This window comes from Schistocerca americana, chromosome 3 (assembly GCF_021461395.2).
Source record: "Schistocerca americana isolate TAMUIC-IGC-003095 chromosome 3, iqSchAmer2.1, whole genome shotgun sequence".
NCBI lineage: Eukaryota > Metazoa > Arthropoda > Insecta > Orthoptera > Acrididae > Schistocerca > Schistocerca americana.
The window spans coordinates 755,167,391-755,191,056 of record NC_060121.1 but is presented as its reverse complement, the minus strand read 5'-3'; the positions used below and the strand labels follow the sequence as shown (position 1 = coordinate 755,191,056).

Genomic DNA, 23,666 nt, shown 5'->3' with positions numbered 1-23,666 from the left:
CTGTTACCCAAGGATTTCAACCATCCCTTGGCTTTTTACCTACATGATTCTCTGCTGCTTTCACTATTTCATCTCTCAATGCTACCCATTCTTCTTCTACCGTATTTCTTTCCCCCATTCCTGTCAATCGTTCCCTAATGCTCTCCCTGAAACACTCTACAACCTCTGGTTCTTTCATTTTATCCAGGTCCCATATTCTTAAATTCCCACCTCTTTGCAGTTTCTTCACTTTTACTCTACAGTTCATAACCAATAGATTGTGGTCAGAGTCCACATCTGCCCCTGGAAATGTCTTATAATTTATAACCTGTTTCCTAGATCTCTGTCTTACCATTATATAATCTATCTGAAACCTTCCAGTGTCTCTAGGCCTCTTCCATCTATACAACCTTCTTTCATGATTCTTAAACCAAGTGTTAGCTATGATCAAGTTATGCTCTGTGCAAAATTCTACCAGGCGGCTTCCTCTTTCATTCCTTATCCCCATTCCATATTCACCTAGTACTTTTCCTTCTCTTCCTTTTCCTTCTGTCGAATTCCAATACCCCCGTGACTATTACATTTTCGTCTCCCTTCACTACATGAATAATTTCTTTTATCTCATCATACATTTAATCAATTTCTTCATCCTCTGCAGAGCTAGTTGGCATATAAACTTGTACTACTGTAGTAGGCATGGGCTTCGTGTCTATCTAGGCCACAATAATGCGTTCACTATTCTGTTTGTAGTAGCTTACCTGCACTCCTATTTTTTTATTCATTATTAAACCTACTCCTGCACTACCCCTATTTGATTTTGTATTTATAACCTTGTATTCACCTGACCAGAAGTGTTGTTCCTCCTGCCACCGAACTTCACTTATTCCCACTATATCTAACTTTAACCTATCTATTTCCCTTTTTAAATTTTCTAACCTACCTGCCCAATTAAGGGATCTGACATTCAGTGCTTTGATCCGTAGAATGCCAGTTTTCTTTCTCCGGATAATGACATCCTCCCGAGTAGTCCCCGCCTGGAGATCCGAATGGGGTTCTATTTTACCTCCTGAATATTTTACCCTAGAGGACACCATCATCATTTAACCATACAGTAAATCTGCATGCCCTCTGGAAGAATTACGGCTGTAGTTTCCCCTTGCTTTCAGCTGTTCGCAGTACCAGCACAGTAAGGCCGTTTTGGTTAATGTTACAAGGCCAGGTCAGTCAGTCATCCAGACTGTTGCCCCTGCAGCTACCGAAAAGGCTACTGCCCCTCTTCAGGAACCACACGTTTTTCTGGCCTCTTAACAGATACCCCTCCATTGTGGTTTCACTGAGGACACAAGCTTCCCTACCAATGGCAAGGTCCATGGTTCATGATCGGAACTTGATGTACAGTGAAAGTGAAAAAAATTTTCAAATGATCTGAAGATGACAGTCTTGTATGTCGCAACCAGTCAATGAAAAACAGTTTTGAATGTGACGCAATGGGAGTAAAAGAGAGAAGCGATGGTGAAAATGAAAAATACAGATCAGTGGAGACCATACTGAGACTGGGGTGATTTTTAGGATGTAAGTAAAGGGGAGGACCTACATGGTCTGAAATTTTAAGCACTTGGGTATAGTGGAAAAAATAAATTGCGGGTCCCCTAGAATATTCAACCTGCTGCGTTACAGTAGAGACAGTGGCAAAGGGAACGAAATACAAGAGGAGACAGTGACAGTGGGATACACTGTAAATCAGTGGGAGTAAAAGGAAACAATGGCAGAGGGAGAGGTACAAAGAAAGTGCTAGAGAGGTGGAGATGCTGAATATGGAAGCTTCACTACAAAGAAAGACTGGGTAAAAGGATTTAGAACGTTCTGTGTTAAAAGAGGATGAATATGTTCACATGCCAAAATTTATGGTGAGGAAGGCAGAATAAGGATTGAGGCAACTGGTTCCCCACTTTTCCGTTAGAGTCTTCAAAAGAGAAACATATTCACCTTCTATGTGCTCCAACAGGAGCATTTTACAGCTTGTTTAAATAATACTTAAGTGGCTGGTAGGGCTTACTGCCTTAAGATGAGCACTAGTGACTAAATGTCTCTCTAATAAAGTAGTGTTTATAAGATCGTAATTCTTAACCTCTGTGACTCGTTGCAGCAAATGCATGTAACATCTATCATAAACCAGTAACAGAAAACCAGTAGCTAATATGACTAATAATTATTTTGTAACAATATTGTGAAAAGGAAAGTTGCTACTCACCGGTAGCGGAGATGCTAAGTCGCAGATAGGCACTACAAACAGACTGTCACAATATAGCTTTTGGCCAGAAGGCCTTCGTCAGAATTAGGTGGCAAACACACACACACTCACACAATCGCAACTCACACACGCAACTGCAGTCTCAGGCAACCGAGGCCACACTGCAAGCTGCAGCACTGGTGCATGATGGGAGTGGCGTGTGGGTGGGGATAAGGAGGAAGCTTGGGCGGGGAGCGGTAGGGATAGTAGGGTAGCCGTGGCGGACAGTGTCATGCTGTTGGGGAGTGTGGAGGGACAAGGTGGAAAGAGGGTATGGCAGCTAAGTGCAGTCGGGAGGTTAGATGATCCTCCGTGCTCCCCAACAGTATGTCACTGTCCGCTACGCCTACTCTATGATTCCTCCCCCTCCCCACTCCAGCCTCCTTCTTACCCCCACCCAGTCGCCAATCCCATCATGCACTGGTGCTGCAGCTGACACTGTGGCTCAGTTGCCTGAGACTGCAGTTATGCGCATGTGAGTTGCATTTGCGTGTGTGTGTATGTGTGTGTTTGCCGTCTAATTCTGATGAAGGCCTTCTGGCCGAAAGCTATATTTGTGACGTCTGTTTGTCATGCCTATCTGCGACTCTGCCATTTCCAGCATATGGTGAGTAGCAACTTTCCCTTTTACAATATTATTACATTCCGTCCTGGATTTTACATTTTTTGATTTCATGATTATTTTGATTACAGTTTCATTTGTGGAAATGGTAATTGATAGGTAAGATGTGCACTGGAATGGGGTGGGCAGGCCACATCCCTCATATCATTATTGTTATATAAGGGCTGTACATATGGTGTGGCATTTATCATGGCAAGTGGCTCAGTACTATAGGGCATATTCTGACTAAACCAAAACTATCAAAATTGCCTTTGCTCATGAAAGTGACGTGCTTGTTGCCATATCATGCTATGTCAGTTTCATTTGAATGCAACATGCTCCTGCTTTGAAGCCAGAGAGATGGTGGGAAAATTTGATTCAAGGCATTTATGTCTGCAGAATTCTGTTTTATTTCTTTTTTAAATTTTTTTATTATAAAAATTAAAGAAGTTGTTGTCAAGTTTATGTATTATTCTTAGTCGACATGACTGCCAAATACTAGTCATAGCACCTGTAATAACATGTCTATTCAGTGAGCATGTTGATTTGGGGAAGATGTTATGGTTAACTTAAGACAGACATTTCAATATCAGGCATTTTGAAAGAAACCTTCCATTCTATAATAGGAAACTGACATTTCAAAAATGGATCCCACATGGCTGCAATCATTGTGATAATTGTACTTGTTGAGTTAATCAGAATTGTGTGTATTCTGTTTCTACATAAAAATTTTAGAAAATAAATTCAATTTGGACACTCGCCTTACCCCCATCCTCCAGTCTCCCCTAATAAATATATCTTTTACTGTACAGGGAGAAAGTGTCCTTTGTTCCCCTGATGTTACACTATTCAATTAAAATTTATTTTACCTTGCAATATGTGTGTGTAATAGTCATCATGCCATTGTGGTTCTGTCACTGACAGGATTTGTACTTAGATGTACACAATAATTGTGTTTCAGACTCAACCTTCGAGAGACTCACCTCAAGGTGATCGAACGAGCAACGTATGAAATTGTACGAGGAAGCTGATGTTGTTTTCATCAGAATACTGTCCTACTTGGCTGCTTCAGGAATGTACATTGTTTGGAGTGAAAACAACTGGTGAATTTTATCTATCATGTTGAAGATAGTATCAGTTGCTAGGAAGGAAAAATATTTCCACATATGTAAATTTCGTGTGTAATTTCATTATTGCCTTTTCTCATGCTCCCCCCCCCCCCCCCCCCCTTTTTTTAAGTTCATGGCCATTAAACTTCAATGCAGGATGAAACATTAAGTGACTTTTGACACAGATTAATTAAGTTTTTTACAGTATGAGTGCATATCACCATTATACTTATGTTGGAAATAGGTTATTAAAATTATGTATATTTTTGCACAAAAGTTTTCAATTTTGTTATTATATGAAATAGAATTTTGGCAATGTCAAGACTATAACCAAGTACTTACGTAGCCCTAAGTATTGTAATTTTATGATTATTTCTCAACATACAATATTTTGCTAAAGAGAGAAGAGGAAACATCACATTTTTATTCCTAACTCTCGTTAATTAAAAACCATATTTTCAGCTCATTGTAAAGTGTACTAACCCTAAAAAAAAGGGCCAGTATGAATTGGTATTTTTTATATTTTGTGAGATTGTTAAAGAACCTCTTTTGTAAAAATATTACAGACACTTTATGAAGCTACCTCAAGCTCATTGTTAGACAGTTATCGGTTTAATGACAGATTAAATCATTAAAGGTATGCAGAATACATACATAATATATTCACATGAATATAAAAAATCTTGTATGTACCTGCATATTGAATTTTCTAGTCCTTTTGACCCTGAAGGATTTTTGTACTTTTTTTCCTAAAGGCATTTTGTTGAAAGTATGTAACAACAATTTTGGCTTTGAAAAATGTTTATGCAAAATAATCCTGTAACATATTGTTTTTAATTCTGGGACCAATGTACTAGGTTTACTCAGGCTTCCTATAGCATGTGGAAGAATGTGTCAAATTCTTGTTGTAAGTACTATGTACAGGCGAGTGTGTAAAAAGAAAAAAAAACTGATGTCTTCCTTTTATGTGCATTATTTCATCAAACTGCACCTTTATTAATGTCATGTTGAATGTGTCTACTGTATTTAGGCACTATCATGAAATGTTGTTATAATAAGTCATCAATGCCAAGAATAATTTTATTATATATATGTATGTGTGGCCATGATTGAGGCTGATGTTAATTCACTTGTGTATGTACTATAGCTCTAAGAAAATAAATGACTATCAGATTGTGTAGACCACAAATGAAAAGAGTTACTCTTATATCAGTGCAGCAAGCTGAAGAAGTGTCTCATGTCATGGTTGGAAAAAGGTACACCATGTGCTGCAAATTTCCACTGCAATGCTTCTCTAAAATACTTGTATGGTAGTCCTTTCTTTGATTGACACCCATAAAAAATTAAAGTAACTGTTTGTAAGACCTTTCACACACAGAAATATGACATTTATTATGTTTGAAATAAGGTATGAACCTGTCATGGAAATATGATGTTGGTAGCATGTGAATGCCCTTTAAATCAATGTGTTCTCTCTGTATTTAAATTACCTATTTACACAGTTTGCTACTGAATTTGTTCTTTATGCTGACTACAGCATCGTATTTCTGGACTTTTGGAGTATTTAACAGTTATCTTGTTATGTTCAACCATTGTGCATAGTGATTCCATGAGTCGGAAGAGTTACATTGTTGTTTAATGTATCAGTGTTAAAAACTTTTACAAAAAGTCCATTGGGTGAAAATTAGTCACTTTCTCCTCATTAGTGTGTAACAGTTTCGTGAACCTTAATAATAACTACTATTCACTGTGGCATGGACTGTACATCATCTTTTGGGTGTAGGAGATATCAGTTTCCAGCCATTTCTTTTACAGCTCACATAATCAGTCAGGTTCCGTGGCTATGGCCCTGACATTTGTCAGTGTTCTAGACAGTCCCATTATTGTCAGCAGGGTTCAAAAGCAAGTGCTTTGTGAGGCAATCAAGACATTTAATGGCCCCAGCTAGTTCCTTGTGTCTTGCAATCACTTAACCTGGTAGGTGTGCATATTTCTGTCTCTGAAGATAACATTGATAATGATAAAAGTTATTCTGTTTGATAAGATGACTGTGAAAATGGCAAAACCTCATTGTCCACTAACTTAGTGTAGCTATTCTGTTGCAAAGTATCTCTCTCGTATACCAAAGGACTAATTATTGCAAAATACTACCATAGAATATCAAACAACCTCCAACTTCCTCTCTCTTTTCACTTCGTCCTGCTGGAATGTTTCTTGAGGTTTATTATGAATGAACACCATTCATCTTTCATGTATGGACAGATATGTCATTTTTATGAACAATTATCACTGTCCCAGTCCTCCACACTCCATTGTTGAGAAGAAACGAAACCTACAATGTTTTCCATTGTCAGTATACATGATCGATAGTTCATTGCAATACACTTGTGATATCTGGAACATACTTCACTAGATGACTTGTATCTCTGAAGTGAATTACCCTCAATTTGCCACATCAATATTGTGCTCCATATTATACATGATGAACAAATCAGGATTTGACTGTAAAATCTGTGTGAACACTACACATGTACTCTCCCAATTCCGTATCATTCCACACCATATAAAAGTGCTTAGGTTACTGTTAACTCTTGACATGCCAAGTTACTTTTTTTATCCAATGAGCTTATGGAATGTATTATTAACCGCATGTAGTATAACTGGCTGTGAAAAAGAGAGGCAAATACTACGAGTCGCTGTGAAAAGAGTGGCAAATACTATGTGTATGCCAAAGATGGATTTTTCACAAGGAAGATCACAGAAATTGGAAAATATGGTGGAATTTCTGGTGCGAAAGACTACTCCACTGAAATGACAAAAAGTTTATTCCTGATAAGTGGAGAGGGAGAAAGAGTGGGTGGGGTGGGGGGAGAGTTCATCTTGGATCTGTGGGCCAGTGAGTGTTAGAAGGAAGAACATGTTAAAGTGGATACAATCTTACAGATCACACCTTATTTCAGTCCATCTCAGTACCATGAGGCTAATTACTAAAGCTAGAATCTAAAAAAAAGGAGACATAGACAAAGAGAAGAATATTCTTTTCCACAATTTCAATCACTTGTCTTCAACCTGTGATGCCTTTTGATAATGTGTACCACTGACATGCACCATGCAAAATTTCTGCAGTATTCCAGAATGCAAACTAACTCAGTAATCGATCAAGTAAAATAACACTTACAAAATCATCTGACCAACAATAGGTGAAACTCAGCATGTAATAATGTTCAGTGGTTACAGTAAGAGTTCGGACAGTTCCTCTTTCCTACTCAGTTTCTCTTAGTCATTCAGCTGCTTCCCTGTGATTTTACTTTCATTCACAAGATGGAGTTTCTTATTTTTTATTTTTACTTTTGTTTTTACGTCTTGCCTGAGGTCGCTTTCCCACAGGATAAAAGCAAATTTTGAACTCCTTTAATAATGGATCTCTTCATCTGGAAATTTAATGGCCATGAAGTTTTAGAAACTTTTCATTCTTAGTATTTCATCATAATAAAAGGAAGGAAAAGTTGGTGGGTTTTAATAAAGAGATGTTGCCTCTTGGCTACATGGGTAAGCTTTATACTACAGATAAATAGGTTTGTCTTCAGTTGGTCCCAACATTTTCTGGTCACTTATTCTTCTTTCAATAACTGTACATTGTATGTGTGAAAAACGTCAAGTTGCACTGTGGTTCGGAGTTCTTGTTATACTATAACTTCCTCTGTAACTGGTTAGGCAAGTCAGTTCAAAGGTCAGAGAGGGTCTAGTAAAACAGTGTGATGTTCAAATCAATCTTCGGGTTGAGGACAGCTCCTCCTTTTTTAAAATAAAGATTGTAACAAAAAATAAGAATCCTAATGTCTTATATTTAGTTCATTTTTTCAGGTGTTCTTTGCTTTCAAATGACAAAACTTGATTTTACCTTTTCATTAACTAGATGATAGTGAAAATTTGTTTTTGTTGCGTCATAATTCATTAATGTTTTGTCATTTCTCTTTATTCATTACTGTACTTGCTGTTGCTGTAGTTTGTATGTATGTGGCAAATACCGACTGCCACTGTATTTCTTTCTTCATAGAAACTATAGATGAGTTGATATGCGTGGAAGACAAGTATCAGTATCATTGGATTGTATGCATCTTTATCTTGTAAATAAGTCATCTTGATAATTGTAGAGTTGCTACAGTAATCCATGATTTCTCTGGCTGATGGTGGATGTAGTTCACTATAAACTTTTCATTGTTTATTTTGTAAATCAATTTCAACAAATAGAAACTAAAAAAAGATAATCACTAGCGTGCAGGTGATGGTGGGTGGCACGAAGGCACACCTGAACGATAAGAAAATAGTACTAGCTTCTGAGTTTTGGCTTTTACAGTATTGTACTAATACTAGAAAAAGAGCTAATAAGGGCAGCAAACTAGTACAATATTCTGGCTTTTAAGCATGGCTGTGTACTGTCCACCATTCACCAGCAGTGGTTGAGTGGTTAACTTTCTCACTTTTTTTTGCCCTCATCATAGTTTCCACACCACAAAATGTTTTCCATATCATATACAGATACTGATACTCAAGTGTAATTTATAACTCAGATGTTGTCACTTGTGTATAAACTGTTTCATTGTAGCCTACACTCTACTGCACGGTAAAATATTAATTATTAAAACAGAAATTAGCACAAGAAACCATTTTACAGTTATGTAAACTAAATTGCACAGCCTGAAGTTAGATACTTTTATTTGGTAATAGAAAGGAGTAAAAATGTTAAGGCTCCACAATAAGGAAAACATAAGCAGATACTTACAAAAAATGAATCATATGTGGATTTCAGAACAGGAAAAAGTAGAACACATATGGAAAAGAGCCAACAGAGAATGTATAATACAGAAAAAAAACTGTGTACATGTAGTGGAAGAATGTAATTAGATGACAAAGGTGATTCTGATTAATTACATTAAATGAAGTATAATTTAAATGGTACACAGCTACGTCGTTTGTAGTCAGCTGAGACAATGTAGCCGTGCAGAGGTGTGTGTGTGTGTGTGTGTGTGTGTGTGTGTGTGTGTGTGTGGGTGTGGGTGGGTGGGTGGAGGTGGGTGCACGCGTGCGTGTGTGTACTCTATAGCTATTTTAAAACATCACCAGAAAGCTATCAAACTCCTTCTCAGTCTTACTTATGTGCCTATCAGTGATTCAGCACTTCAACTATTTGATGGTGTCAAATTTCCTCTTTAAAATATATATATTCCACAAAGGGCTTTACATTAGCATATGTAAATGTGTACTTTCCAGTACAAAATATGTCAGAAACTCAATCAACAAATGAAAAACCAGGTAAGATGTCATGCTTTTGAAACCAATGGTTAATTCATCCACAAGAAAGTCCACAGTTTATCTCCTCCCCCCCCCCCTCCCCCCCCCCCCCCCCCGACACACACACACACACACACACACACACACACACACACAGAGTCAGCTGATCAAACACAAGAAGAGAAACATGTGCCTACATCTCTACATACTTCGTTTGGCCTCCATATCAGATTACCCATTCGTAACAAATTATAGAATGAGTTGCTGCAGTCCAACACCATATTTCATTGGAAGCTGTTTTAAATTGAGATCTCTTATTCACAAGTGTGCAAAAAGTGCTTTGTGAAATTGTGTAACAGGAGTTGATATAATTAAAGAAATATCCCTGAATTTTTAAAGAATAAGATGTTTCATATGTTTCAAGAAATATACCCAGTGCCATAAAAAAGGTAAAATTATAACAGTTGGAAATAATTACTATTTGTGGCACATGTAGCATATAGGAATGGAGCAAGATAGAGATGAAAATGATGAAAGGGATACAGTAATGAAATTCTTCTTTCCATCAAAAATAAGAGTCACTGATGTGTTCACTCACTTTGTTTCATAGGTCGTATCAAGGAGAAAACCAACAGGGCTAGGAAATAAATCAAAGTATATGCTAACATAAAAATTTACTACATACACTGCATTAACAATAAACAATCACTATGATGCTTAGTAGTGCTTGCACCTGTCACATGTAACCCAAGAATTTAGAAAGAGTGCCAATGCTTCGAGAGGAACAGAACAGCCATGCTTTCTCAGTTGGTCTAAATAGCTACAGTATTGTTTATGTTCTGTTAATAACTTAATATTTACCTGACTAAAATTGTATTTTTGACAGAAACTAGTTGCCTGCAGATGTATGCATAGAGATCTGTTTAAAGTACATTACTGCAAGTCATGCAGTTATACAATGTACACTTTAATTTTTCATAAAGCTAACAGAAATTTTCAGTCCATGAATTTAGATACCGTAATCAGATAATTTGTAGGAGGGGTAGCTAATGAGGTATCTTTTTAATTTTATTTCTTGTTTTATCGTAGATGAGAGCTTGCTGAATGTGTGTGCAGCAGAGTACCTAACTCGACTCTGAACACTAGACAAACCAGCCAAGTCTCCATGAAAATCATTTGCCTTGTGTTGCAAATTGTAGTAAGATGAAGCTGATTTTTCTTACCAGGAACATGGACCATTAAGGAATACAAATGTGGGGTGGTTACGATAAGAATTTCAAGAGCCTCAGAAAGATCTCTGCAAGATGTTCAGTTATCTACTTTACACAATAGTCTAACAGCTCACTTCTGGTGAATAAATATGTCATTTACTTTATCTGCATTGATTCAAGAAGTAATTTAAAAAAATGGAATGAGAATAAGCCAACACTATTTTATTTGGATGAACTCATTGTGAAATACTTTTTTTATTTGGATGAACTCATTGTGAAATACTTTTGAGTCTTTTTTTTTGTACATGATTTCCTCTGCAAATGCCTCAGTTGCCAGGAAACTTGGGATAATATAGAAGAATGAATTTTCATTGTGCAGCAGAGAGTGCACTGAATTGCAACCTCCTGGCAGATTAAAACTGTGTGCTAGAGTGAGACTCAGACTGGAACCTTTACCTTTCACAGGTAAATGCTCTACCAACTGAGCTATGCAGGCATAACTCGGGACCCCTCTTCACAGCTATACCTCCATCAGTGCTTCATCTCGTACATTCCAAACACCAGAGGGGTTTTCCCACATATCTTACAGGACTAGCACTCTTGGAAGAAAGGATACTTAAGAGACAGAGACATGGTTCAACTACAGCCTTGGGGATTGTTTCCAGAATGAACTTACACTCTGTAGCAGGGTGTGCACTGAACTGAAACTTCATGATAGATTAAAACAGTACCAGACCAGGACTTGAACCTGGGACCTTACCCTTTCACAGGCAAGTGCTCTACCTACTAGCAGACGGTAGATGAGATGCTGTCAGAAGTAAAGTATCGAGAGCTGATACTGATATGAAGTTTCCTGGTACATTAAAACTGTGTGCCAGACTGAGACTTGAACCTGGGACCTTTGACTTCCAGGGGCAAGTGCTCTATTGCCTGAGCTACCCAAGCATAACTCACAACCCACCCTCACAGCTTTATTTGCACCAGTATCTCATCTCCTACCATCCAAACTTCACAAAACTTCTTCTGTGTGACTTGCAGGACTGGCACTACTGGAAAAAATGTTTTTCATTATATAGCTGTAATCTATATGTTTATATTCAGGTTATTCTAGTCTAACAAAGTTCTTAAGCCTGGTGAGAATGTCATTACCTTCCCTTGCTGTTTCCACCACAGAGATCTCTATCACAACCTTCAGTAATTATGTATTTGTAAATTAATCTTCATTTGATGTGTATATCTTGCCACATCTGTTTAATTTACAATAAGCCATTCAAGCAGAGTACTTCTCAACAATGCAAACATTTCAACAATGATGTGTATGTACAGATCTTATTTTCTACTGTGATTCAGTTTATGGAACGCAATGTTCTCGTATTTGCCCCTTTTTCAACTTTCTGTGTAGAAATATTTTTCTTACTTGAGGGTGTGTGTGAATTATGGGCGACGAGGGTGATGGATTAAATATTTTCATGTGTATGAAGATACATACAGAATGACATATACAAGAAATAGGTGTATAAACAAAAGAAGTAAAAATTATTATTTCTGTAAAGTGAACTTACTAAGCAATTTTGAAAGCATAGATCAGACTAATTAAACAGTGAATACATGTTGTTAAGTAAAATTTCATTTTGACTCATTTGCTACCTTCCTACCAACATGTACAAATTAGGATCATTTTGTATAGCCAGCAATTAGAAAGACAATGAATCAGAAATTATTTAAAAATGAAATTTAATATGACAATAAAGACTTTGGCCCTTAGAACATATTGAGACTGAAGATCTTCACTAAGTTCTAAGAATTCAAAACAAACCGTACTCTGCTGGACATGGATAATTGTTACAAATATCCTTTCCTTTTTTATGTACTTTGCAGAGAAATAACTAAAGTAGATGGCTGTGTTCTTTTTCAGAAGATTTTGATGCATGTTATTCATCTTTTTGTGTGGGTGAGATTAATGCAGCAATTGATATGGTTTTTATGATCAATATTAGTCAATGTAATAGTGTAGTTTGTGGTAAATACTTCCTTCCATACCATGACTTACTGAAAGAAATGTATGTGCAGGATGATCTTTGATATTTGTACACTAAGAAAAAGTCAGACTTTTGAGCAAGTAAGGAACTGTAAACTGATTTTCAGTTCAAAAAGAGAACCACAAAAGTAACTGAGAATTATGTTTGAGACATGAACAGAAAAAAATGCTCTACTTATCAAGTGCTTCATTGAGAGATAGTCCAAAGAAATAAAAATGAGACAGAAAATGCTAAATAATTGACAATGGTGTAAAACTGATTAGAAAAAGTATAGGACTAAATGGGTCAAACTGTAGCAAAAGATTGTTTGCTGTGTGTATTAGCTACTGTATCCCTGCTTACGTAGCCTGTTCAGCAGACTTCTTTTCATATATTCTATTCTACTGAAATTATTTTTATATTTTCATATTTTGTGTTTCTGTTTACAGACTCACTAACCTGAGAGCCAGTTTTTAAGTTTTACTGATAGCAACATAAAATGCTATATCAAATGCCCATAGATTCTCTTGGTTCTTTTTCAGGTACCATAGCTAATTGTATGTTTTAAGGAAAAAATATCCTCTGCAGTGTAAATCTGTTTAATATATTTTTAGAATTTCTACAATCAAAATAATGGTTAAAATGTTATTGTTGAATCCCCTTAATGATATAAAAATTTTGATACATTATTAGAGCATATATTTTTTCATTGTATTATTAAGAGGAAAATGAACTTTCAGTTTTCAGTACAAATGATGTACATTTTGTAAACATCATGTTATATTACAATCAAAAGGAACATATTTCAACAGCCATATCACCTCAGTAAACAGTTTTCTATAATAGCATTTGTATTTGTTACCATATTCAGTGGTATAAAATGATGGAAAAATGATTTTGAGGTTGAAAAATGTCAAAGCATATTGATACAGTTTTTGAAGAAAATGTTTCTTTTCTATTGCAGTAATTGCTTTTTTGTTTTCTTTGAAGTCGCAGTGCAAAATTTTGTATTGAAGCACAATTTCTTTTGAAGAAATGTATTTTTCCATTACAAGCGAAACCAAAGTGGATATAACTGTAACTACTAATATTTTATGTGGTGGAAAGTGTATATGTGTCCAGTATTGACAATACTGTATTGTTGTACTATGTAATGTCTTTTCTGTGCCAATGTGCATTGTTGAATTCTTCAACTTTTTAGTTGGATACTTTATTCACTTTCACAGCAATATTTGTACATGTGAAAGGCATTTTTAAAATATAGGAGCCTTATTGTGTATTTCAGTGGTTGTACATAGCTCCTCCTCAGTATTTCATTTGACAGAACACTGTGTGGTGCAGTGTAAAGACATAACCATGTTTGCTCATAAATAGTGAAAAACAGCATATTTATAATAGTGTTGTTTAAACTGTATATTATTAAATTACAGTACATGAAGTTTAAATCAGTTGTGTATTTTCTTACCCATATTCATGTATAAAACTAAAAATAATGATTTTCCCATGAATAGTTAAGAAAGAGAACAATTACATCCTGTCAGTTACAAAATAAGTTAAGGCAACATGTTGTTACGCAAGGCCAATCGACAGCACTTTATAGATGTTCTGGCGAGACAAAGTGTTAGCTGATGCTTTTATTTTTACAGGTGTAGTTTCTAAGGTACAGGATTGTCCAGTACGGACGAATAGTTATAACTGTTTTCCTGTTATCTGTTTCATAACATGCTTATTCAAATTACTAAAAGGATAAATAACTGGATGTATCCTAGGAAAAGAATCCAATGGCCTGAAATGGAAAACCTATATTGTATTTTGGAATGTAAGCATGTTTAGAAAGGCAGAATGATTATTTATGTCAAGTCAAAAAAGAGATGGAGAACTACCAACTGGATGTATTGGGACTAAGTAAAATAAGGTAGTGATAATTGTGGGAAGTTCAAACAGAAAATGGTGAGTGCTGCCTTATATGGGACACAAAGGTGAATATGCAATGAACAGGGATGGTGTAGGGCCCTTGTTATCAACAAGCAGCAAAAGGAGCTTACTAGAGTGGAAACCTGTTTCAGAAAATATAATAACTGTGTGCTTTATAATAAATGTGCAAAATATCACTTCAGTTCAATGCTACGCACCAAATGAAGTGGCTGAGAGTGACCTAAATAATTCCTTTTACACAGAGCCAAAGTGAGTCCTCAGGTAAATTAATAATAGAGACACAAAAATTATCACATGAGACTTGAATGCCAAGGTGGATTCAGAAAATAAAGGCTCTGATCACATCATGGGTGTCCAGGGCATTGGGAACAGAAATGGAAATGGTGAACTGCTGATAGATATGTGCTCTGAAAATTACCTAGTCATTGGAGGCTTGCTTTTTCCATGTCATAACTGCCATAAATAACATGGGTCTTGCCAGATAGCGTTACTGTAAGTCAGATAGGCCACATATCAGTAAACTGTAAATTTTGACACTATCTGTTAAATGTGAGATTTAAGAGAAGTGGATGTTGACAGTGACCATCACCTAGTTTTGGTGGAGTTCAGATTGAAGATAGTGGCAGATGGAACCAAGCTCAATCACAGGAGCAGAAAAATAGATGGGGGAAGGTTAAAAGACCAAGAAGGACTTCCCTTGAATCACAAAAACAGACTGCGGGTCCTTTCTGATGAAAATTTTATGCAGGAAGGAATTGAAACAGGTTGGCAAAAAATTACAGGATCTAAGTTTCATCAATGGGTGCTGATGACTGCGCAGTTGAACACCCCATAAACTGATCATCATCATCTAAGATGCATCAAAGGACAGAATTAACCTCGACTGATATATGGAATGAAATTTACCATAGGAATGAATTGATATCGAAGTTAAATGAGAGAAGAGCACAGAAAATTGAAGTGCATAAAGAATACACTGAGGCAGACAAAAGTGTGAAAATAGGGATAAAGAGAGAGTCAAGAAAATGGACAGATGGATAGCAGGATAGGCAGCAACACAGAACATAAAGGAGCTGTAAATTATGACTGGCTGCCAGTGAAGAATTTTAGACGTGAATGACCAGTTAAGGGCAAAGTTGGGATGATGATTACAGCTCAGCGGGTGCAACTATGAAGATGGGAGGAGCATTTCAAGAAGCTATTAAACTGTAATAAGCCTAAAAAATGCTAAGGCTCCAGGCTTAGACAACATATCTCTGGAGATCTTAAAAGCTGATGAAGAAATTTCTGTTAAAATGCTCCGCCTGGTTTGAAACCAAATTTGGCTTGAAGAGAAATCCCCAAAGGAATGGAAAAATGGGTTGACAGTAAAACTCTAGAACAAAAGAAATATGTTGGATTGCAACAACTGGCATGGTATTACATGCTTTCAGTAGCCAGTAAGATCCTTACCAGAATTATCTTAAATAAGATTAAAGATTCACTTGAGTGTTGACTGTGCAAAGCACAGGCCAGTTTTTGGCAACAATTCAGTTGTATTGATATTTTTAATACTCTTAGGATCATCTTAGAACAGAGTAAAGAATTTCAGTTGACCATATACCTGGCATTCATTGACTGTGAAAATTCCTACAACTACGAAATATCAAGTGCTATGGCTGGTGTTGCAGAAGTATGGTGTGTAGCACAGAAAATCTAAACATAATCAAAGATCTGTATTATGGCTATAAATGTTGTATGCTCCACAAGAGAACTCTCACAGAGACAATAGAAGTAACAACTAGAGTCCAGCAGGGATATATGTTGTCAATAACACTTCTCTGTTTGTCCTTGACTCCACTTCGGCAAGAGTCACAACAGGCAGGTGAAGTGGAATCATGAATGTCTGTACGGTTTGGACTTTTCAGAGAACATAGTTTTATTAACTCAAAGGCTGACAGAATGGAAAGCTAAATTAAAGTTTCCGAAAAACAAGCAGAAATGTCTGTCTTTAACATTAACAAAGGAAATGAGAATAAATTCTGAGAACATGGAAGAGATTCTGTTTGTGAGGGAGCCCAGTTAGAGATGTTAACTTGTTCTTGTATGTGAGTAATGTGGTAAGAGAAAAAAAGTGGAGGTGGAGCAGATGTGAGGAACCACATAAAGAAGGTAAATGCTGCCTTCATACAGCTGTATCCAGTATTACAAAACAGAAACATAAGATGCAAAACAAAGTTGTATTTTTATTACAAATTTGAAGGCTGTCGTATACCCCCGTTAAAGATGGAGAGTAAACAAGAATAGAACATCAAGGACGCAGAGCTTCATAAATCAGTGTCTCCAGTGCATAATGAAATTCTGGTGGCCAGAAAAAAAAATAAGTAAGGAGGAGCTCTGAAGGATAACAAACTAGCTACATATAGAAAGCCAGATTAATGAGAGTAAGTGGGGATGGTCTGGGCACACATTGAGAAAGATTAATAAAAAAAGAAGCCACTGGAACAGAATCCCCAGGGAACAAGGAAGAGGGGCAGGCCCAGAGGTACATGGTGGAGAAGAGTGGAAGGGGAAGCAAGGAGAATTGACAAGACCTCTTCAGAATTGAGGGATATTGCCAAAGATGTAGATGTATGGCAAGTTCTCCTGGATGTCCTATGTCCCAAAAGGGGCCAAAGGAAGTAAGTTGAGTAAGTGTGTTATTTTTGCTGTAGTAGAGACTGCTTTGCAAAATTTGTAATCCTATACCCACAAAATAAGCCTGTAGTTGATGGAGTTAAGTTCTACTTTATAACACTGGTTATTTTTTTAAATTTTATGTCTGTATTTGAAGTCATGTGAGTCTATCATAACCTTGTATTATTGTAGACGAAATTCAGGCAGTTATCACCACTTTATTCACTCACACATTGTGTTTCACATGTTCCATGTTGAAGGAGTATCTTCAGGCAGATGTAAACAAGTGGACTAGATTAATGCAAAGAATGAGCTATTGTTCAGACCACTGCAAAGATGAGTCATATAGATTTAGTGTCAGTACATTAAGAAATAGTTATCAATATAATGGAAGGAAACATTCCACGTGGGAAAAATTATATATAAAAACAAAGATGAGGTGACTTACCGAACAAAAGCGCTGGCAGGTCGATAGACACACAAACAAACACAAACATACACACAAAATTCAAGCTTTCGCAACAAACTGTTGCCTCATCAGGAAAGAGGGAAGGAGAGGGGAAGACGAAAGGAAGTGGGTTTTAAGGGAGAGGGTAAGGAGTCATTCCAATCCCGGGAGCGGAAAGACTTACCTTAGGGGGAAAAAAGGACAGGTATACACTCGCACACACGCACATATCCATCCACACATACAGACACAAGCAGACATATTTGTCTGCTTGTCTGCTTGTGTCTGTATGTGTGGATGGATATGTGCGTGTGTGCGAGTGTATACCTGTCCTTTTTTCCCCCTAAGGTAAGTCTTTCCGCTCCCGGGATTGGAATGACTCCTTACCCTCTCCCTTAAAACCCACTTCCTTTCGTCTTCCCCTCTCCTTCCCTCTTTCCTGATGAGGCAACAGTTTGTTGCGAAAGCTTGAATTTTGTGTGTGTGTTTGTGTTTGTTTTTGTGTCTATCGACCTGCCAGCACTTTTGTTCGGTAAGTCACCTCATCTTTGTTTTTAAGAAATAGTTAGAATCATTAAAACTGAACAAGGCTCAATGGCCTTATGGGATCTCAGTCAGATCGAATACAGCATTTGCAGTTTAATTAACTCTCATTTTAACCATAATATACTGCAAATCCCTTGAACAAAAAGTTGTGCCCAGTTATTGAAAAAAAGGCACTAGTTGCACCTGTCTACAAGAAGGCTGACAGAATTGATCCATAAAATTACCGTCCCAGAACATATTCTGAACTCATACATGATGAGGTATTTTGAACACAGAATGACCTCCAAACCAGTCAGCAGGGATTCCAAAAACATCAAACTTGTGAAACCCAACTTGCACTTTTCTCACAAGACATTGTAAAAGCCCTGGATCAAGAAAATTGGGCATATGCAATATTTCTTGACTTCTTAAAAGAATTTGACTCAGAAGCACACCAACATTTATTAACCAATGTATAGTTACAAGTGAAATCGAACAAAATTTGTTACTGGATTTTGGATTTCTAGGTAGGTATAACAACGCACATTATTTTGGATGGTGAGTCATCAACAGAAGTAGATGTAACCTGAGGCATGTTGTTCATATTGTACATTAATGACCTTGCAGACCTTAGCCTTTTCCCAGATGTGATGCAGTTATCTATAATGAGGTACTGTCTGAAACAAGCTGTAGAAATATCAGACAGATGTTGATAAGATTTCAAGCGGTGCAAAGGCTGGCAACTGGCATTAAATGTATAGGACTGTAAAATTATGTTCACCACAAAACAAAGAAAGTTAATATTCTGTGACTGCAATATCAGTGATTCACAGTTAGAATTGGTCAACTTGTACAAATACCTGAGTATAACAATTTGCAGGAATATGAAATGGAATGATAGGCCCAGTCATAGATAAAGCAGGTGAAAAACGTATATGACTGTTTGCAACATATCAGAACCAGTATTAGGAGAATAATCTAGAATTGCCCTTCATCATCCTACTTATCGCTCCCCTAGGGACTGTGAAGACAAAATTAGACAAATTACAGCATTTACAGAGGCATTTAAGCCATCAGTCTTCCTGCACTCCATACCTGGATGGAATGTGAAGAAACCTAATATTGTCAGAGAGAGGCCCAGAGTCAGCATGCGGGGTGGAAGTGTTGCAGTCCTCAGAAGAGGTGTTGAATGGATGCAACGCTCTGTGAGCAATGATAATGAGGTAGCCATCTAGTAGAAGCTGCGATATAGTAGCAGCAGAGTCCACATCATTCAGCAGGTTATAGGTACATTTGACAGGTGCTGTTGCCATTCTTGGCGTGCCATTGTGGGTGTTGTCCCATGATGACCAGAAAACTGTAAACTCATTTGATGTCCAGGTCATCAGGCGGGAAGTTTTGGATCCAAGCACACCTCAAAATTGTTGCAAGCATTAGTGTTTGCTGTCGGGCCCCCAGCTGAGTGGAAGGGGTTGGGGCTGGCTGGAATAAAGGAAGCTATGCATTGTCGGTGGATGAGTCATCATGCAGGGTCCTTTCATAGGCTTGCTATTCAGTAATATCTCTAAAGTGTCTACCCCTCACTTAAGTACTTTGTGAAGCCCGTGCATAGAGGCTGCAAAGCGACCAGACTGTGTCATTGTAGAGCATCATGAAGTTACAATCAACCAATACCTTGTAAACAAAAATATTTGGCACACTGCATGGCTGTGGAGGAGGGATGTGGGTGCATGGTGTATGGTGGTCAACACTTGTGATGAGGGTGGGTAGGTGTCTGGCCATGACTGAGCACAAAATCAGCTGGTAAGGAGAGTATTTCGTCATACAGCAGCTCAGTCAGAGGAGCCCATAAGTCATGTTTGTTAGCCTAGTGTACACCTAACAACACCAAAGGTAAGGCTTTGATCTGTTGGCCTCCATGGCATATGAGTGCCGTTTTCAAGGTATGGTGCCACTGTTCAACTAGATCATTGCTCTTTGGATGGTATGCAGGTGTCTGATATCGATGAGTGCCACAAAGATTGCATAGTTCAGTGAACAGGGCCAATTCAAATTGCAAACTAAAATGAGAAAACCACGTATCAGTAAAAGCCTTGGCTGTTGAATCTGCCATGATGTCCACGTACTTTATGACCTCTTAACCACTGCATTACACACTCAATGACCACCATATTTCATTAGCTGATTGCTCAGTGAGATCACAGGTACTGTTTTTTATACCAGTACTTGTATATCTGCAAATAAGACAAAATGTGCATTTTGTGACACTGCATATGGAAGGTCATTAATAGGAACAACAAGGGACCTAAAATAGTGCCCTGGGGCACCCCTTGTCTGATGGTTTCGTATTTTGAATGACTGTTGTTATGTGGTAAGCCTGATACAGACGCACACTGTTTCTATTAACAAGATAGGATGAGAACCAGGAACCAGCTACTCCTGTTATCCCATAATATTTTAACTTTTGTATAAGGATATCATGCTTAACACAATCAAAAGCTTTAGCCAGATCACAGAATATTCCAAGTGGTAATAACTTTTGATTTATTGATTCTAATATATCATCTGTAAAAGTAAGTATAGCTTGATCAGTTGACAATCCTTTCCCAAATCCAAACTGATTGCGAAAGAGAATATATTTTTCTGTACTGAGGGTTTATAAAAGTCTATTGTACATAATCCTTTCAAACACTTTTGAAAATATTACCAATAATGAAATGGGATGGAAGTTTTTCACTGATGATTTGTCTCCTTTTCTGTGTAATGGTTTGACAATAGCATATTTAAGCCTATCTGGAAAAGTACCATGGTGGTGGGATTCATAAGTAACTCAGTATGTATATATATATATAATGGAAGGAAACATTCCACGTGGGAAAAATTATATATAAAAACAAAGATGAGGTGACTTACCGAACAAAAGCGCTGGCAGGTCGATAGACACACAAACAAACACAAACACACACACAAAATTCAAGCTTTCGCAACAAAGTGTTGCCTCATCAGGAAAGAGGGAAGGAGAGGGGAAGACGAAAGGAAGTGGGTTTTAAGGGAGAGGGTAAGGAGTCATTCCAATCCCGGGAGCGGAAAGACTTACCTTAGGGGGAAAAAAGGACAGGTATACACTCGCACACACGCACATATCCATCCACACATACAGACACAAGCAGACATATTTAAAGACCAAAATATGTCTGCTTGTGTCTGTATGTGTGGATGGATATGTGCGTGTGTGCGAGTGTATACCTGTCCTTTTTTCCCCCTAAGGTAAGTCTTTCCGCTCCCGGGATTGGAATGACTCCTTACCCTCTCCCTTAAAACCCACTTCCTTTCGTCTTCCCCTCTCCTTCCCTCTTTCCTGATGAGGCAACAGTTTGTTGCGAAAGCTTGAATTTTGTGTGTGTGTTTGTGTTTGTTTGTGTGTCTATCGACCTGCCAGCGCTTTTGTTCGGTAAGTCACCTCATCTTTGTTTTTATATTCAGTATGTATATACTATCGTGACTTGCTGCACATTGGTATACTGGTGGGAATGAACAGAAATTGCCAAATTTACAAATTGGGCTCATAGTGAGTCGGGTTCTATAGATGTTTAGCTCATCAAGAGAATTTCAAACTTTCTGTAATGGCAAACTACAAAAGCTTCCAAAAGAGCAGTGGAAAGAATACTTACGACCATAATTTCATGAATATATATCAAAAATTAAGTACAATGATCAGGTGATCACCATTCTAATATAATACAAAAAAATTAACTTCTCTGTGTTGTCGCAGAAATGCGCCCGTGAAACAATACTTGCACACACATGTACGTTTATCCGACTTTTATATACACAGACACACTTAGACTCTGGGGTCAAATGTGGTTATTTACAACTGTGTGGCTTGATCCAAATGTCTCATTTTACTCCTAGGATTTTTGTTTGACAGTGTTCGTTAATGTGGAAAATACCAAATTGCAGCGTCATTTGAAGTCTGTGTTGTAGATCACCTATAACTAGTTGGGTAACTCAATTAGAATACGAACACTAAGAGGGCGTGCTGAAAAATAATGCATCTGAATTGTTTATCTGAAGGCCCTTAAAGATTTTTAAATAAAACAAATGTTAGCAACATTCTACATCTTTGTTTTGCATGTCTACATATTTATTCTGCTGCTAAAGGGCTCCAAATGGTAGTGTGTAACATGATGGTGTGTAACGTAGCTGTGTGGTGCGTGAGAAACACTGTACTGTAATTGAGATTCGAATTCGAAGAGTTCCTCTACCTTCTACTTCAGCATGACAATGCCAGACCACACACAAGTGTTGCGACATCTGAAACAATCCAATGCCTTGGTTTCAGTCATTGACTATCTTCCGTACAGTCCCGACTTGGCCTCATCCGAAGAGCACCTTCGATGGATTAACTTTGATAGTGATAAAGCGGTGCAAGGTTGTGGCTCCATCAACAAAGTCAAATATTCTATACTGACGATATCAACGAACTGGTCTCTCATTTTGGGAGGGTTGTGTTTGTCTCCACGGTGACTACGTTGAGAAATAAATATGTAGGTTTGAAAAATAAAGATGTAGAATATTAATGACTTTTTTAAATAAAAACCTTTAAGAGTTTTCACTTAAAAATTCAGAGGCATTACTTTTCAACAGGCCTTCGTAATTCTTGCAGTACAAGGTGTAGTGACTGACGGAAGCAAAAGTAAATGATTCTGACAAATACAGTCGATCCCATCAGCCACCGCACCGAGTTTCAGCTTAAAATATGCGAATAGTGTTCTGAGTGCAGAACAGAAAGGTTAAACCTAAATCAGTCGCACTGCACAACTGTCGTTGGTACGGCAAGTGACAGTATTAAAATGTAGATTCTACGACAGAAATTGATTATAAACATTTTGTACGCCACGTAATAGAGAACTGCTATAAATGGTGAATTGAATCTGTACGACTGAACTAGCAGTGGCTATCGTAAAGTTACTAAATGACACAAATCTGACTTATTCATGGGGGTTGGGTTGGGGGAAGAGACCAAACAGCAAGGTCTTCGGTCTCATCGAATTGGGGAAGGATGGGGAAGGAAGTTGGCCACGCTCTTTCAAAGGAACCATTTCCTGGAGCGATTTAGGGAAATCACGGAATCCCTAAATCAGGATGGCCGGACGCGGGATTGAACCGTCGTCCTCCCGAATGCGAATCCAGTGTGCTAACCATTGCGCCACCTCGCTCGGTATTTGCGGGGGCTGACACGCAAAAAATTGAGATAAACGTAGATTGGTAATCTCTTGAAGACAGATATCAATTACTTTACGTAAAGGTATTTAACCTCACTTTATGAACGGGTTTTGATGGAAGATTCTAGAAATGTCGTTCAGACCTTAAATACAGCCCCCATAGTGAAAGTATGCATATCTTGTGCATGGATATACACTGTTCAGACAGAACAGTGTGGCCACTGACCTACCGTTGATATAAACTAATCGAGGCGATAGCAGCGTCATCTGGCGAACGAAGTGCATGCAGCGTGCTGTCTGTGTGTAGCATGGGGAAGGCGCTCTATCTATCTTAGTTTGGTTCAAATGGCTCTAGGCACTACAAGTCTTAACATCTGA

The 23,666-nt window shown here is 37.7% G+C and overlaps 1 protein-coding gene across 10 annotated transcripts in view; it reads left to right on the top strand.

Annotated features, from left to right (window-relative positions):
- The window catches only part of LOC124606955 (liprin-beta-1), a 931,859-nt gene extending 926,916 nt beyond the window's left edge, over positions 1-4,943 (top strand). For all 10 annotated transcript variants that reach the window (XM_047139091.1, XM_047139092.1, XM_047139089.1 and 7 more), the window contains one exon: positions 3,832-4,943. In XM_047139091.1, coding sequence (XP_046995047.1) covers positions 3,832-3,882 — 51 coding nt within the window. In that variant the 3' untranslated portion in view covers positions 3,883-4,943. The remainder of the gene's footprint in view (positions 1-3,831) is intronic.
- Positions 4,944-23,666: the final 18,723 nt, after the last annotated feature.